Genomic DNA, 18,331 nt, shown 5'->3' with positions numbered 1-18,331 from the left:
AACACTACCTACCCAAAATGTGAGGATACATGGCTATTGGATAGCGGCAGTACATCTCATTTTTGTAGAGATAAATCGTTATTTGCCGAGCTAGAGCCTGTACAAAACACACAAATGGAGGTAGCTGTAGGAAATGTGAAGAGCCAGGTAGAGGGCATTGGGAAAGTGATTTTTAAAATTGAATCAGATGGAAAATTAGTTACCATCACATTGAATAACGTTTTCTATGCTCCAACACTGCGACGCAACCTAATTTCTGCTTCTTGTATAGATAGACAGGGCTATAAGCTCAAATGGTTGCCCGGAAAGATCTGTGTCTTTAATCAAGAAAATGTTAAATTATTTACAGCAAATTTAATAAATAAACTTTATCATGTTAAACCAAATTTTTATATTGATTGTGAACATGTTAATTATACCAAATTTTTTAAGACCAAGGACCCGTCTGAAGGGGCCAATATGGTCAGTATTGATATGGAAAAATGGCATAGGAGATTTTGCCATATAAATATGGAAAGTATCACCAAAACGAGTAAACTTGGTGCAGTCCAAGGACTGGAGATTAAGAAGGGGCAAAAACCCAATTGTGACCCTTGTCAATTAGGGAAAATGAGGAAGTGCTCGTTTAAATCTATGCCAGAAAGGCGTACTAATTCTGCACTTCAATTGCTCTACATGGACCTGATGGGACCCCTTCAGACCGAGTCCTTGGGGGGAAAGAAATATATTTTTATAATTATAGATGATTTCTCAAGAAAGTCATATGTTTTCTTTTTAAGAACAAAAAATGAGGCATTTAATGTTTTTGTAAATTTTCAAAAAAGGACTGAAAGATTCCTGAATTCAAAAATTTTGGCTATCCGTTCCGATAATGGAACAGAATTTGTTAACAAAGATTTTGAAAACTATCTCACCAATCAGGGAATAAAAATAGAGCGGACCAATTCCTACACCCCGCAAATGAACGGGGTAGTAGAAAGGTATAATTTAACCATAATGAATGGTGTGAGGTCTATGCTCAAGGATTCTGGATTGGGGGATGAGTTTTGGGCTGAAGCCGCTCTTTGTTTCAACTATGTAAGGAATCGGACTGTAATAGGAAATATGGACAAGACCCCTTTCGAGCTGTTTTCTGGACGTAAACCTTCAGTGAGGCACCTACGTATTTTTGGGTGTACTGCCTATGTAGGTCAGCCTAGGTCCAAACTAAAAAAGTTAGATATGAGGGCTACCAAGGGGATCATGGTCGGATACGCCTTACGTACCAAAGGGTACAGAATCTGGGATCCTGAAACCAGAACAGTCACAGAAACTATTAACGTAAAGTTTAATGAAAATGAAAGATGGGGGGAATTAAAAGTCCAAAATAAAAATGAGAGAAAATTTAACTTTATCAGGCCTATAAGTGAAGTTCAACTTGAACAGGAAATCCAGGAGAGCGTTGAGCAAACTCCCTGTGAAAAGATTAAATGGGTTAGAGAAGCCAAAAAGAGAAAGACCGGGGATAGGACTGATATTTATTATACAATTGCCGGTAAAAATAAAGTAAGATTAAATTCATTAAAACAGGTTCTAAAATATTGTAGTGAAAATAAAATAGAGTATAAACCAAAACTTTTTGACTTTTCATCTAAAAATCCAACAGTAGGGGAAATCTGTGACGACAATGAAAGTTCGGGAGAAAGTGAAGAAGCAAGTTTGGTAGAAATTATTATACCGAATTCGTATAGGCAATGTATGGCTACCCCCGAGGTGGACAACTGGAAACTGGCCATGGAGTCTGAATTAGATGTCATTAACCAAAGAGAGGTGTGGGACCTTGTACCCCCACCAGAGGGGAAACCAATTTTGGGAAACAGATGGGTCTACGACCTCAAGATAAATGACAAGGGTGAAATTGTAAGATACAAGGCCAGATTAGTTGTAAGGGGGGACCGTCAGTCAATTGAGTCATATTCTGAAGTTTTCAGTCCAGTAATTGAGTTTTCACTTGTAAGAGTTTTCTTTTCTATTTTTATATGTCTTTTAAAATGGTGTCACTCACAAATTGATGTAAAAAATGCTTACTTGTATGCTGATTTAGAGGAACAAATCTACATGAGACAACCAGAGGGTTTTGTCAGTAAAAGCCACCCTAATTTTGTCTGTAAATTGAAGAAGTCTCTCTATGGACTACACCAGTCCGGAAGAAACTGGTTCTTAGAAATAGACAGTGTTCTTCGTGGTTTTGGTTTTCAAAAATTAAAAGGATGTAATTGTGTATACCATAGAGACAAAAATACTTTTCTTCTTATTTATGTAGATGATATAATAATTCTAGCAAAAAATGAAAATTTAATTAAAAAGGTAATTAATGAAATTAAAAGTATGTATGATATTAAAGAAATGGGGAAAACCAGAAAGCTCCTGGGGATTGAATTTGTGGAAGATAAAAATAATCTTTTTATTCACCAAAGCTCTTATATTTCGAAGGTCTTGGAGTTATTCTCTGATTACTATGTGCCAAATTCAACCCTCCCAATCTCAAAGGGTACAGTTTTGTCGAAGGACGACTGCCCGAAAACCGAGGAAGAAAAAAGGGAAGCAGAAAAGCTCCCATACAGAAATTTGTTGGGTTGTATGGCATACATAGCGGGGAAGACCCGACCTGACATTTCGTATGCGGTGAATATTTTTTCCCAATTTCAAGCAAATCCCGGAAGAAAGCATTGGGATTTTCTATTAAGATTGCTAGGGTATTTAAAGTATACAATATCATACAAACTAAATTTAAGTTCAATCAATAGTGTAAATCTACGGGGATTTTCAGACTCCGATTACGCCGCTAATCGGGAGGATAGGGTCTCAATGGGAGGATCAATTTTGTGTATTGATCGGGTCCCGATTAATTGGAGGACATTTAAACATAAATGTGTTGCGTTATCCACAATGGAAGCAGAATATATTTCACTTGGTGAAACTGCAAAAGAAATGGTCTGGCTGAAGAGGATAATCACAGAAATAAGTGAATTAAATATTGAAAACCTCCAGCTTAGAGATACAATTATTTATTGTGATAACACTGCAACAATTGATTTTTCTAAGTCTCCCATTGAGAATTCCCGTACAAAACACATTGATGTAAGGTACCATTTTTTAAGAAATTTAATTGAGCAAAAGATTTTTTTGATTAAATATGTGAGGACAAATATAAACATCGCGGATATTTTCACTAAACCCCTATCTAAGAATTGTTTAAATAAACTTTGTAAAATTATATTTAATTGGGATTAAATGAGGGGGCGTATCAAATTTTTGAACTGTTTTTCAAATGTATCTTTTGTAAATATAATATGAATGTAGTTAAATGTTTTAATGTATATACTGTGTTTTTTTGATGAAATTCCTTCAAGAGGGGGGAACTTGTTGGGCTAAATGCCTTTATTTTTGGTTCTTGAAGGATTTCACCAATATTGTTTAAAAGAAAAATCATTTTGTGACTTACCTTTTGCCATTCCGAGAGAAAACTTTGCGCGAAGAATCCCATCCACCTGCCGCCAACACTCAAATGTCCGAGTTTGAATTGGAAGTGTTTGGAAAACATGCGGCATGCTATGATTGGTTGTTATTCGGCAGATGTCGGTAAACTTCCGAAAGAGCACGTGTCAATGACGTGATGAAATCATGTTGAGGTGTTAAGTGCTGAATGCCAAATTAAATAAGAATTGTGCAACCGGCAAGCTGTGTTTTCTCCGGGTTGTGTTGTTTTGGCAATATGCAAATTAGGTAACGTCACATTGTTTCTGGAAAGGCCGAATCTGGCTATAAATACGCAGACCGGCAGGAGCTCGATCGCTTGGGCTTCGCTTCGTTTTTTTACTTCTACTCGTCTCCTCGTCTTGTGTTGTCTGTGTCCCGTGAACGTGTTCGTCAAATGTCATCCTAAATTTTTGTTATTGGCCTCTTGGTGAGGTCTGGTTTTTCCTGGAAAAGCACTGATGATGTTTTGAGTTTGGAACCCGCGTGTTGTGATGACGTCTACAAAAGCAAAGAGTTCTAAGTTTCCCTGATGTGGGTCTTTTGTTCTCCTGCGGAAGAAGATCGCGTCCATCCCTGGTATACCTTTCCCTGATGTGGTGAACTGTTGCTCACGCGGTGTGAATCGACCTGCCTGCAATTCGTGGAAATTGCCATGCTGTCCAACGACCGGTGAGGCGTCACCTTGGAACACCAACAGGACTTTTAATCCATGCATGGACTCATTGTAAGATCTCTTTTTCTAATTTTTCCCGGGGAACAAATCATTGTGTTGTAACCAATTTTCAATATGTGTCAAATAAATGTTTTTCAGTCTAAAGAATGATTCATGTTTTATTTTCTTCGGGCAGACCACTACCTCAAATTTTTAGTTGGAAATGAGTTGCCTAATTTTCAGCTTAGCTGTAGGCCATAAACCTCAAATTATATCCAACAGTCTTGCTGCATGAGAAAGCAATGAATTTTATTATATTTTTGAACATAGATAATTTCACGCCAGTGCAGGATGACTGGAGAAGTTCAAGACCAGACGCAACTTTGTCTTCAGAACTCTTTGCGGAGAAACTACACATTGTGCCAAAAAACTTTTAAGTTCTGTAATTTTGTCCGTTAAATGTACATATTAATTAAAATATTTGATGGTTTTTGATATTAAAATATCAAAAACCGAAACTAGTGGTAAGTCGCACTTCCGATAAGTCGAAGTTTTTCATTGGTCTCTTGAGATTCGAATTATTGCGAATTGACTGTATTTTAAAATGAGTTGTAATTTTCATGCACTCGGCTGTCGAGAAAATATTTGTGTCCAAAATTTGACTTTTTCTTTGATCAGATAAAGTAGCTAAATCATATCACCTCTATAGTCATAATTCTTGTAATGTTGAATGTAAAATTTTTAAAATAATAATAAATCTAATAATGAAACAAATTGCTTTATCTTTTATATTTATGAGGTGTTGTACCCTATTTTTGAGAGTACATTTTATTTTAAAGGTACTTCTACAGATGTGAGTCGTTATGATGGACGATATGAACATGTTTATGACACAGTTGTTGCTGGTGTTAGTGTTCAAGCTCCACAGGTAGGTTAAGTTGTATGAAATATTCAGAAATTTATATTTCTTCTTTGAAATTTCTGTTGTTACAATTAATAGAACGCATATCCATTTTACTATACAGAGAAAAAATCAGAGAAATAGAAAAGTTCTAATTAACTGTGTGCATCTAATCTTGTACATTGTTCAATTCAGATGCAAGTGTTGTGTAACAGCCAAGTGCACTGTTAATGTATTGCGATGTAGTTTGTTAGCATGCAAATGTCTCCAAATGAAACATTCTACAAATTAAGATAAATATATAAAATTTATAGTTTATTAGAAAAAAAATCTCCTTTAATTTTTTTTATTTTCTTATGATGAAATCTACTCTAATGAAATATGTGTAAGTGAATAGAAATCCTATTACAAGTGATATTTTCAATCTGAAGTGAAATAAGCTCAAAGACAATTTTGCGAGTAAAATGTTCATGCAAATTTTTGAAATAGATTTTCAGTATGTCATGTATAGGCTGTTTCAGTTTTGAAAATATGTATCTGACAGTATATCTTTCAATGTGTATTTTTTAAAATCTAGAGCCGGCCTTAAATCATTTTTATTTTATTAATTGTATGCTAACTTTTCTTAATAGCTAGATATTCATACTGTTGCGGCAGGAGGTGGTTCTATGCTGTTCTTTCGATCAGGACTATTAGTTGTTGGACCGGAATCTGCTGGAGCTCACCCTGGACCCGTTTGCTACAGAAAAGGTGACTCCTTGCTATAATAAGTTGCATTAAAAAAAAAATGCATTCCAAACTTTAATGCAAACTAGCTATAAGATCAGGCAATCTAGTTTACTCATCAGGTTTGTTTTGAAGCCATTAGGTTGAAGTTAGTTCCCTGATTTTGGTTACTGCATGTCACTTTTTAGCTCTGCTCAACTGCAGCAATATTGTCAATTTTTTAAAAGTAATTTGCTTTGTATTTACAGCCTCTATATTTCTTGTGTTTTCTTTTTTTATAAAAACAAGTTGTTGAATGTGCAAAATAAGAAATATACTGAGAGGAAGATGCCTGGTGGCTTAGTGGTAGTGTGCTTCCACGCTGCAGACCCGTTTTCAATTTCCGGGTTTGGCACGTTCCAACTCAGCCTTTCATCCCTTCAGTGAGTCAGTAAAATGCAAATCAAGCATGATTGCATTTTATTGGCCCACTGAAGGGATAAAAAAATCGAGCATGATTGGGAACTAAACACTCTGGTTCTGCGATCAGTTGACCACCTAACGGAACATTGGCTTTGCACCTCAGCAGACTTAGATAAAATGAAAAGCTTTCTGCAAACACAAATCCTAACTGGAAAACTTTCTGCAAATAATTATTTTGCCTAATTCACCCTTGTGAATCAAGAATTAAATTTATATTCAAATATGAAAGAGACAAAAAAAAAAGTGCTTTAAATTATTTAATATTTTTTACAATAACATATAGTTAGTTCTTATTTTTCACCAACTGAAGAAAACTGCCAAAACCATTACCTTTTTCACACACGTGCTTTAAAAGGCTTTAGGAGAAAGGCTTTAACAGAAATGAACTGGGATTTTTTTTTTTTCTAATTTCTTTTTTAAAAAATTATTTTTTTATTAACGTTAGCAGTTTCAAAAAAATTTCTGCAGACCCAAAAATTTTCTGCAAACGCCGTTCGCGCGTTCGTCTATATTATGCAAGACTGCACCTCAGAGCCTTCCGTCATGAAAACTGAGATGGGCACAGTAGATTTTGGCCTCCTTGGGCTGTTGTGCCACTGATTTTAGTTTATACACAGGAAAAGAATTTTGATTCTATTAAAAATTTAAATATGTTCGTTGACATGAATTGACATTTCGTTGTTGACATTGGAAATAAAGTCCCAACCAAAAAGGATAATTTCTGTAACAACTGAGCTGGCGGTGTATTTTATGTCTTTATCACTAGTGTTTAAAAATTTTGACTGCCTATTGGTGCCGTTTTTAATGAGAACTTGCTAAATCGATATATTCTGATTTCATTGAGGGGGAAAAACTATTCTATGTTCAAAAAAACATTAATCTTATTTTCAAAGACTAAATTTTATACTCATAAGTAGGAGCGATGAGATAAAAATGTATGTTTTGTGATAAGTAAGAACAGTTCCATAGTTTTTGATGTGTATATAAATATAACGTCCCTCCCCCCAGCAGTTATGTCTTTTAAATTAAATGTATGTAAAAAGTACTTCAAAAGCTTAGTTGAAAGGAATTACATATACATTTAAAAACAGTAAATAATTTTGTTTCCAAGTTTCAATTCATTCTTATTAATTTTGCAAATAATTTAGGTGGCTTCCTGACTGTAACAGATGCTAATCTTTGTCTTGGTCGCCTACAGCCTGATTTCTTTCCAAAAATCTTTGGTGAAACAGAAAACTTGCCTCTTGACAAAGAAGCTACAATGGTAGCATTTGAAAAATTAACGGAAGAGGTATATTTTGATAAAAATGTAAAACTTTCTTGTCTATGTGTTATATGCCTAAAGCTTTTAAAAGGTTATAATTACAGTAGATCCTCATTTCACGCTCAGGTTACGTTCCATTCAAATGCCATGTAAATTGAGACCTAATACTAGTATTAAAATAAGGGTTTTGTTCCGTAGATAATAAATACTTCATTCCAGTAATGACTAATTGTATGATGAGCTTAATGTGTACTTATATCAACTTTTATGCATAACATGCATAAAGAAAACAAATTAATTTCGTGTTCTGTTTATAAAGAGGAGCTGGCAATGATAGTCTTTTGGCAGTCATTAAGAATTTTTCTCTGTAATTCTTTGCAGAGCATTAATTCATCCATGATCACTTGCGTCATTTCCATGATAGAATCTTCCTTCACTAAAAAATCAGAAAAATCATTTCTATTGTCTAGGAATGGCTCAAAATTTTCAATGAGAACGTTTTTGGTTGTGCGTCTCCGACGCCAGTATCCTCATTGGTTTTGGCCTCCTTTGTCACTCCTAAAAACTCTCCTTCCAGTGAGTTTTGAATTGTGTGAATTTAATAACTTTACTTCTGGAAAGAGCTCTGGAACCAATCACATGAAATGTCTCAGGTGGCCCAAGCTTGATTATTAGCATGCAAAAATGCAGTTGATTACGCATAATATGCGATATTTAGGAGTTTGGATTTTGAAAGAGGGGAAAATTTTATCTGTTTGCATTGCGGCATTCGCGTAAAACCGAAACTCATCCGCGTAAAATAAAATAAAGGTGTCAAATCTTAAACCGTGTATAATCAAAACCGCATAAAATGAGGGTCTACTGTAATTCAGTTGTGTTCCAAAGACTCATTATCTTAAAGAAGAATAACTAATCAGATTTGTTTTTAGATAATACTTAAAGGTGTGACACTCATAAAAAAAACTCTTTCAAAATATTACTATGCAATATTCTCTTCGTAATAATGCACTAATTGAATAGAATAAGAATTATATTCAAATGAGTATGCCAGGTTTAGACAACTGTATGCAGAGCAATCTTTGCATGGGACAATGACTCTCATTTTGCAGTTTTTGAATTTCTGAATCATCACTTAAGACTGGGGATTTTTCTTTTGGAGTGCATATTTTCTACATTTTAGTGCTCAAACCTTTTTCAGAGCAGTGTACTGTTGCTATTCTCATAAAACAGCTTCACTAGCGTCTAGCATAACCCGAACTTTTAGTGACTATGTCATAATTACTTTTCAGATGCAAAATAAGGAAATTGCATGTACCTCATATCTTTGATTAAAGGACCGCCATATGAACTGCACATCACATAAAGTGCAGTTTACATGTACCCCACTTAAAGTTTTGACTGCTCTATCTTAGCTATATTACAGCTGCCAACTCTCTTGATTTGTTTGCAAGATTCCCGAATTTCAGTGCCTTCTCCTGAACTTCCTAATAAAGTAAATATTTCGAAATTCCCTGAAAAGAGATTTTTTAGCTGTTAGTATTTTGGGAAAGATCCGTATGGGAAAATGATTGCGATCACAAAAACGAAACCATTTCATGCATAAGTATGAAAATTGTATTCATTGTATCATTTTTGAAACTTATTTCATTTTCCTTTTTTTAAAAACTTTTTTTCCTACAAATGCGGGAAAAACATTCCTGTTTTTTCTCTGAACTTCCTAATCTTGTACTTGCTGCAAGGGAATGTTTATTGTCCCTTGTGAGAGAGAGAGAAAAAAAAATGCCTCCTGCGAAATTAAAAAAAATTTTTTTTTTTTGAAACCTAAATTTTTTTTTCTTTTTTTACACGAAAAAAGTAAAATCCAATTATTTGCTGTTTTTAGTACCGATTTCATTTGCGATGACTACAAGCAAAGCTCAGGGACAACTGTTACAGGTCTATGGATTAAATTTGGATAGTCCACTCTTTGAATCCGCACATCTGTATTTCACCTGCTGGTGTGTCAGAAAACCTTCTGATTTATTTGTGTACTGCCCTAATAATAAAAAAAAGAACATTAATCTTGCAGCAATTCAGTAAATAAATTACAAGCACTTTATTTCTTTGGGTGACCTTGCAACACATGCCCAGTACAGGTTGTAATTTGAAATATGCTACATACATTTCATAAAATTTTATCCACACATTTAGAAAAAGATTTACATTTATATTGAATATTATCTTTTTGTATTACGTATTGAATATTAATAATACATGAATTCTTTTTTAGACATACAATAACCTAAAAACTTCTTTTGGCTTTGCAAATAGCTCATTAATAAGAAACTTAATTTTTTAAAACAGTTGTACGGACATTTCTGTATCATACAGTTTTTATCCCAGTGATTCAATATAGTAATTGGCATGATCTATTTTAGGTCAACAGTTTCAGAAAGTCTCAAAATGTAGACCAGAATATAGCTAATCTAACAGTCGAAGAAGTTGCCTTGGGTTTTATTGAAGTTGCCAATGAAGCCATGTGTCGACCTATTAGAGCTTTAACACAAGGAAAAGGTTTTGACACGTCTCAACATATCTTGGCTTGTTTTGGTGGCGCAGGTAGCCAGCATGCATGCTCTATTGCTAAAAATCTTGGAATATCTACCATTTTTATTCACAGGTATGTTTTTTTTTTAACTTTGCTTTAAATTTTGTACTTTTTTATGTTAAGTGTAATTTGAACAAAGAAGAATTTGAACAAAAGAGCTAGAATGTCGTGAGGCTTTTCAAAAATGAAATGTTTTATTTTAATGAATTCATAAAATTCTGGACTTTTGTAGGCTACTTAGCATTTATTTAGAATCACAGTGGTGTGTCTAGCATGAATGACACCTGGGGCGGCAATTTTTGGTGTCACTCCCCATCCCATAGAGACACAAAAGAAAAAAATATATAAACATGAAAACATGCAATTCAGAAACTACATTTGTGTTATAACGAAATTTTAAGTTGGCTAATGTACGAAAAATAGATAACAGTGGGAAGTCTGGGGGTTTACTCCACAGAAAATTTTTAAATTTGTAGTCTTAAAAATGCATTTTAGCTTCATATTTTTCAAAAACTTGAAATTCCACTCAGCGCGTCACCCCCCAGGCGAGTGACACCCCGGGCGAATTTCCCCCCTCCCGTAGTGATGCCACTGGTATTAAAATTATTAAACTCAAAAGCACGTTAGGGTTTCTTCTTGTTCCTATGCTAAATGAAGGAAATTCAGAATGCAAGTAAAGTGCGGCATGTCATACTGTGCATTGTGCAATTGAACACAAAATGGTATTCCTATTTTAATAATTTATTGTTCATTTTTATTCTAATTTGGTATTACTTTGGTACATTCTTTGACAAAAGAAACATATTTGCATAGTGTATGCTTAACAATATGATGCAAACTTAATAAAAAGCAGATGCAACTTATTTGTTGTATACACGTAAAATTGTGTCAATTTCAGCCCATAACCCCTCCCAAAAAAGTATTTTTTTGAGTCGAGCATTTTTTACAGGATTTTGGACGCTTTTGAAGATGAGAATTTTAAGTTATTTTATTTAACAAAACACTTTTTTTTTTTGCCAAAAGTATGTGTATTTTTTAAGGATTCATTTTTATATTTATATACATAACACATGTGTAAATGCTTTGGGAGGGAGGAGCTGAAAGTATGCCTTATATAAATTGAATAAATACCTTTGTGCTTGAAAAGTAAAAGAAAATGAAATGGCATAAAAAGGCAAATTTTGTTGGAAAACTGCAGACATGTGTTTTGGGATTTCAAAGAACCCCCCTTTTTTAATGCGAAACAAAGTGAACCTTTGAATGTAAAGACATCCGATAAAGGGCTTTTTATCAAAAGGCACTGATGCATATTAAAATAAATAGCAGTCATGCCCAAATTTTCCCTTACTGACCCTAGTTCCCCGTAAAATAATTCTATAAGAATTTTAATAGTTGTATAAAAGGACTAATTTATTAGTAGGTTTTTATGTGATGTAGTAGTTTTTGGCTAATGGATAATCTACTTATGTCAGGGACGGATTTAGGGGAGGGCAGGCTACCCCGGGGTCTCCACAACATAGGGGCCCCCACAATAAATTCTTAACAAAATATCCTAACTTTCATAGGCCAAAAGTATAGGATATATACATATATATCAAAATGTTCAGATATATATCAAAGTATCAGATATTTTTGAAAATATGATCTTTTCGAACTCTGATTAGGGGCCTCCTCTCCTTCGTTACCCCTGGGCCTCCACACTTCCGGCCCTGACTTCTGTACTGTTGATATTGTCTGATGTATCTAATTAAGGAAACATTACTTACATTAATTGCCATTGTGATGATGCTACTGTTAGATAATTTGTCTATCTCATTAAATTTCATAACAAAGTGCCTAAGAAAATGTGACTCTAATGCTGGGATTTGTAACTGCAACAGTTGTTATTGAAACTTTATTGACATATTTATATAGCTTTTCAATGTGAACCAGCAAGTGCTATTATTTTTTTTCTTATGAAATGTCATTTACAATTCCTTTTTATTTGCAGGTATGCAGGCATACTTTCAGCTTTTGGGATGGCATTAGCAGATGTAGTGTCTGAAGCTCAAGAATCATGCGCAAAAATTTACTGTGCTGGTAAAATATATTTTAAAGATTTTTGCAGAATATTCAAAGTTTTAGCTTATGCCTTATGCACAGCCTGATTTACTATTGAACTATGAGGATTTGCCTAGAGACTTCTCAGCTAAGTGGCCCTCAAAATATTTAGACCATGAAACAAAATATCATTTAAATTTGTTTATTATGAAACAAGGGGGCTAATCCCCCTAATTGCTGCTGATCGCCGATCCCTCTGAACTGCTTTCATAATTTCTATCAGATCTCTTCTTCAGCTCACTTTGCTCACTTATCAGACACTACATTATTTAATGTTTAAATTGTTTGATTTAGCACCAAGTTGACACAGTGGCTCAATGTTCTGAGTGATGACTTGGTACATGTAAGGTGGTCAATTTGACTCTGAGGGATTACTGAGATCGAGCTTCCTCGTTGTTTCTGAAAATTTCACACTGTATTCAGGAAATTTTACTTGAGTCCACTATCACCCCTGTTTACATTGTAAATTACCTGTATGAAGCAAATCCTCATATTGACTTACTTCAAAACAATTTCTGGGTGTTACAAAACTTAACAATTACCAAATTTTAGATGAAATTTTAATTAATAAAATAATAAGCTTAGAAATATTGATAAAAAATTTGTAACTAAATGGGAATTTTATTTAGTATATAAAAATATATTTAGTTTTAATCTTAAATGTTAATAGTTTACGTTTATTATAAAATTGTACTAAGTTAACACACTGCCTTCATCAACTACAATTTCTCCATAGAAGGAATACCGCTATTTAAGGGGCAAAATATGCACGCCCCTTAGTGTCCTTTATTGTGAGGTTCTACTGTATTAGAATTGTGTTATTTAGCATTAAACAATTTTCATTAAGAAAGCTTAACGTCTAGATTTACATGGGAACAATTGGTGCTGAACAGTTTAATGTAGAAAAGTCAAGGAAAGATAATATTTTTAATCTGAAAATTGTTTTGGAATATGTATCAATTGAAACATACTGACTGTTTCCCCTTTATTTAAATAAGTTCCCATTTGAATGCTTTTTGTTCCAGAAAATTTTGAATACATTGATTCAAGAATTGAAGAATTATCAAACAGATGTCGGGAAGCATTACAGAGTCAAGGATTTTCAGAGTAAGAAATTCATGATTGGTATATAATATAATTACTATTATGCTTATTCCTTCTAAAAACTTGAAAACTGTATCTTAATTTGTTTTCTCACCATGAGAGATTCAATATATGAAGGCTGTGACTTTGACCATTTTCATTTCTTTAATAATTTTCTTTGCTTATTTATTTTAATGATTGAAAAGAAAAATTGTTGATAATAACTGCTATTTATTTTGTAGAAAAGAAATCACCCTGGAACTGTTTCTTAATTTACGGTATGTAAAAACTGACTGTTCTCTCATGTGCATTGGACCCTCTGTTACCTCTCCTCCCTATTGCTTGAAAGAAAACTTCTTGACCTGTTTTCTGGAAAGGTATTTGAATTTATTTTTTTGCATTATCAAGTACGTTCTCTTATTTGACTTTGAGTAAAACAAAGTATCTTCACTTGCATAGAGCATTTAAGTTATTAGCTCAGTTAAAATGTAAAGAAAATAGATGCTACCTTGTTGGTGTATACTTCAAGCGTAACATATTTTTTGCACTACATATTCAAAGTTTTGTGTTTGAATGAGTATTCAAAGCGTTTTTTTCTTTTTTTACAGTGAGCAGTTGTTTACAGTTTTAAGTAAAAGGGTTTGCTTTATATAAATGCCATTATTTTAGCCTGATTTCCCAGTAAAAGTCAGAGAAAGAAGAAAAAAGCATGAAAGAAGGCTTAATGCATCTTAAAAATATCGTTAAAAAAAAGTCGAAAATAAATAAAATAATTAAATAAATGTCAACAAATTAAAAATTGGAAAGTAGGGTATTAACATAGGGTAAAATTACTGCTGGTCTGTCTGTCTCCCTCCCCCATAGATCTTTAAAAGGGATAGATAGGCCTTTCTCCTACAGCGCAGCGTATTTCGCCCGGAGAAAGTGGGGTCATCATGATTCTGCCGAGAATCACGTGATCAAGGGACATCGTGTCTCCCTCTTCTCGGGCAGCAGTGATATAACAATGCGAAGCGTCGTTAAAAGTCTAGGATTGTCTGAAGATTTTCATTATACTTATGTGAGAAATCTCTATATGTGTGAATCTGAGATTTTCTAGCGAAAGAGGGTTTGATGAATTTTATTAAAAAATAAAGACATAGTGAGTAACAGAAATCTTTCTTTCTGTTAAAGGCAAAAGAAGTCCCCATGCTGAGTCGAAATTAAAAATATTTTAAGCAATTTACTATAGATACCGAGCATTATATTAAATTACTAAAAACAAGCTATGGAAAATTAGTTGTAGTACGTCTGCGAAAAACTGGGTTTTTAGGTTTCCTAATTTCTATGAAAAGTGTGCTGGGAACATATGAAAAGTATGTAGGTGCCCGAATTCCAGTTCTAAACTGCGTAATGACTTATAAGCTTACTCAGGATCACCTTGAAACTTTTTCCAGTAAGATCAGGTTGTGAGGGGGGATTCAAAAATAATCGTCGGATAATTTCGAAGTGCAAAAAAAAAAGATTATTCATTCGTACGGAAATTAAAGAGTCCAGTTCTTCAAATTGCGCTGATTTTGACAATCTTCAAATGATAAGATTAAATTTTAAGCGTAACAAAAATGCTTTGAAAGAAAGCCTTTTCTTCCGATTCCTTTGACGACGATTTGGAAAATTCAGAAATCATCTCGATTAACATGACGCAGTTATATTAATGATGTTTCTGACTACGCTGGATTTTTTGTCCGGCAAGTGCTGCTGTCCGGAACTGCGACGACTGCAACGCAGTCTTAACTACAACAAATCAAAAAATAGACCTAATAAAATTTAAGAATTTTGGGACACATTCAAGTATGATAACTTATTGCAAGATTGCAGCCATTGACCACAAAAATATAATGTTACTCATGAGACCACAAGAGTTATGCGAAAAATTTCAAATTCCGTTTTTCTAAGTTTAAATAAGCATATGTTGGAAACAGAAGCAGCAGATTTTCTCGTTAAAAAGTTTATAAAATTAATCGTTACTAAATATTTAAGCGTTAGAATGTATCGCGCAGTCAATTCAAACAATGAAAATAATTCACAAAGACCAATAAGTAGGAAAGTAACAAAATTAATATTGTTAAGGGACAATAATCACTAGTTTTCTTCACCCTCGAGTTTAAATTGTCAAAATTATCATAGTCTGTGGGACGAAAAAAAAAAGAAGAAAAGAAAAATTGGGGAGGGGCGGAAGTCAAATGACCATTCATGTAGTTTATAATTGCAAATAATTTATTTTTTGAGTACTTAAGAAAAAACACTGAAGTTGCTTAAAAATTAGGAACAAACAAAAGTTATTGGTTTGGCTAATATAGTGTTGGTGCGAAATGCATGCGAATATTAGAATATTATTTAATTGAGTTGATATTCGATACTATTTACATTTGTATTTCTAATTGGTTTATGGTTTTAGATCGGGTTTTATGTTAAATTGTTGCACTGGCTTCAAAAGTTGTGGGAAAAAGCACGCATTGAAACTATTTATCTGTATTTGAAAAATTTGATTGAAATAAAAGAAAATTTATATGGTCAATTTTTGTTTAAGATTTTTGAAGATGTCTTTTTCTACTCAGTATTTAAAGCACTTGAAAAACTGTTTAAATAGCTTGTGCGCCTGCTTCAAAAGTTATGATGGGAAAATATCTAATGGATCATTCCATGAAAAAGCTGTCATTTTATCCCGCATTTCATTAAAAAGTAATAACTTAAAAAGGTAACAAAAAACATTTTTTGTAAAAGTACAACAAATACATTTGCGATTTCTTAATGAAAAAAAAAATGTTACCTTTTTTTAATTATTACTTTTAGTGAAAAATATGAGGTGTTACGTGAGGGACAGAGTGTTCTGTTTTTCTTTAATAATGGGTAAAATGCTTTAATTTAACCCATGCTTAAAGGGGGGTTTAACCCATGCTTAAAGCATTCAACCCATGGGTTAAATGCTTTAATTTCCCTTAATTGTGCAAATGATCGCGGCGCAAAGTTATTCTCTTCGATAAGGGAAAGTTTCTTATGAGGGGAGTCCCTTGATCACGTGATGTCCAACGGGGGATGTTGACGCGCGCTCTGAGGAGAAAAGTGGGGAGAAGGCACATCTATTCTATTTTAAGATCTATGCCCTCCCCCCTCCTAATAATTTTTGGTCCAAAATTCTTTTTTTGTTTTAATCATCTTGGCTAGGACACCTTATTTTCATATTTCATTTTTTGTTTTGAATAATTTTTTGTTCCATTTTGAACAATTCAAAAAAACTTAACATTAGCGTCTCTGGCTCCTACTCCGTAGCTTTGTCAAAAATTTAGACATGAAGGAAAAATAACTGACTCTGACTCTTGGAATTTTAAAGTCTTTGACTCTGACTCCAAGGTCCCAAACTAATTATGACTCCGACTCCGCGAACATTGGCAGTGTTGCAGACTTTAAGGGAAAATGACTGATTCCAACTCGGAGCCTTTGAATCAAAAACATTCGCTCTTGTACCCCAAAATGAGAATGATTCTGATCCCGGGTTTGATGCCAGCCCGTGAGGATCTTCCATGTTCGTTAAGGATGACTGGGGAACATTTAATATGTCATGGTCACAAAGTCCTCCAAGGGAATCCATATCTCTTGGAGTGCTGGACCAGAGATTGCTCTGCATCTGGTCTGGATCAAAATTAAAAAAAAAAAAATGTGCAGATCAGTTTTCAGGGTCAATCCAAGTGGTTAAATCACAAATAGTGGTAGGTACGGGAGACCCTGGAGTGAGATGTGATGTAAACCCATAACTTTCTCTATTTACATATTTGCCCATGCCTTTTAATTATGTATCATGCATGGGTTTTCAACGAATTTTGTCATTTCATAATTTTAATTTAAGGCATTGCACTCTTCAGTTTTGTTTATTCTTATGCAAGGTTCTTGATTTTCTCTTTAAGTATTGATGAAGATCAATTTGAAATATCATAGCTATAATCTTTCTTTCTAGGTATGAACGAGAATTTGGATTTTGCATTCCAGATCGAGACATTGTTGTCGATGACATTCGTGTGAGAGGTATTGGTAATCAACATTTTGATTTTAGCTGTGAAATTGAAAATGCTGTAAATCCACCTGAACCTAAAGTAGTGAGTGTTCAAAACAATATTGTGATTTATATTCTTTTTATCAACAATTATTAAACCGAAGTGTAATAGTGCCCCTTTTAAGGATACCACTATTTAAGGGACAAATTTTTCTAGTCCCAGTCCCTTTGAATAAGAACTTTGAATCAACATTTGCCTCTGATTAAAGGACACTCCTTTTAAGGTAGTCACAGAGAAAAATTACAAAAAGTAATGCATAAAAGATGAATAAAAAATATTGAATTTGCTGGAATTCAAGGTTTATTTTTTGTCTTATCATCAACTGGTGAAAATTTGACATTAAGGTGTAAAAAGAAGCAGGTATATACAAAAATTCTTTCTGAAGTTTTCCTCATGATTAATTTATTCATGTGAGGTCAGTATCAAATTGTGCCCATTACAAGCTTTGTATGGGAAACTTTAAATGTGAACTCTAATTAAATTTAAGTTGTATTGCATTCTAAACTGCATGACATCGGACAAATCCATGAAAGAAATTTACATCAACTTAAAATAATTTTGAAAAGTTACAAAATTAAATATTACTAAATTTTTTATTAAATTATATATTTTAAGAATGAATTTTTAAATACAAATAAGTCTGAATTTTATTTAGTACTGTGTATAAAACATAATTAGAATATGATTTTTAATGTTAGTAGTTTCTGTTCATCATATAATCATACTGAGTTAATACATTGCATGAATCAATTCAGATTCCTCTAAAGAAAGGAAACCCCTATTTAAGGGGCAAAATGTCTGGTCTCCATATTGTCACTTATTAAGAAGTTTTACCATTTTAATATAGATCAGTCATAACTAACTTGTAACCTATTCAGCTCCAGTCAAAATTTTGGCAATCCAAGTATGTTGTTCTTGGGTCCATCAAGTACACCCTAACAAAGCTCTT

General features: G+C 33.5%; 1 protein-coding gene across 1 annotated transcript in view; it reads left to right on the top strand.

Annotated features, from left to right (window-relative positions):
• The window catches only part of LOC129227232 (5-oxoprolinase-like), a 59,683-nt gene that overhangs the window by 14,198 nt on the left and 27,154 nt on the right, over positions 1-18,331 (top strand). Inside the window, exons 9-16 of the mRNA XM_054861741.1 lie at positions 5,011-5,099; positions 5,705-5,822; positions 7,409-7,551; positions 9,942-10,183; positions 12,102-12,190; positions 13,237-13,318; positions 13,537-13,671; positions 17,286-17,424. Of these exons, the coding sequence (XP_054717716.1) occupies positions 5,011-5,099; positions 5,705-5,822; positions 7,409-7,551; positions 9,942-10,183; positions 12,102-12,190; positions 13,237-13,318; positions 13,537-13,671; positions 17,286-17,424 (1,037 nt within the window). The remainder of the gene's footprint in view (positions 1-5,010; positions 5,100-5,704; positions 5,823-7,408; positions 7,552-9,941; positions 10,184-12,101; positions 12,191-13,236; positions 13,319-13,536; positions 13,672-17,285; positions 17,425-18,331) is intronic.

The sequence above is a fragment of the Uloborus diversus genome, chromosome 8 (assembly GCF_026930045.1).
Source record: "Uloborus diversus isolate 005 chromosome 8, Udiv.v.3.1, whole genome shotgun sequence".
Taxonomy (NCBI): Eukaryota; Metazoa; Arthropoda; class Arachnida; order Araneae; family Uloboridae; genus Uloborus; species Uloborus diversus.
This window is presented reverse-complemented; position numbering and strand designations above follow the sequence as displayed.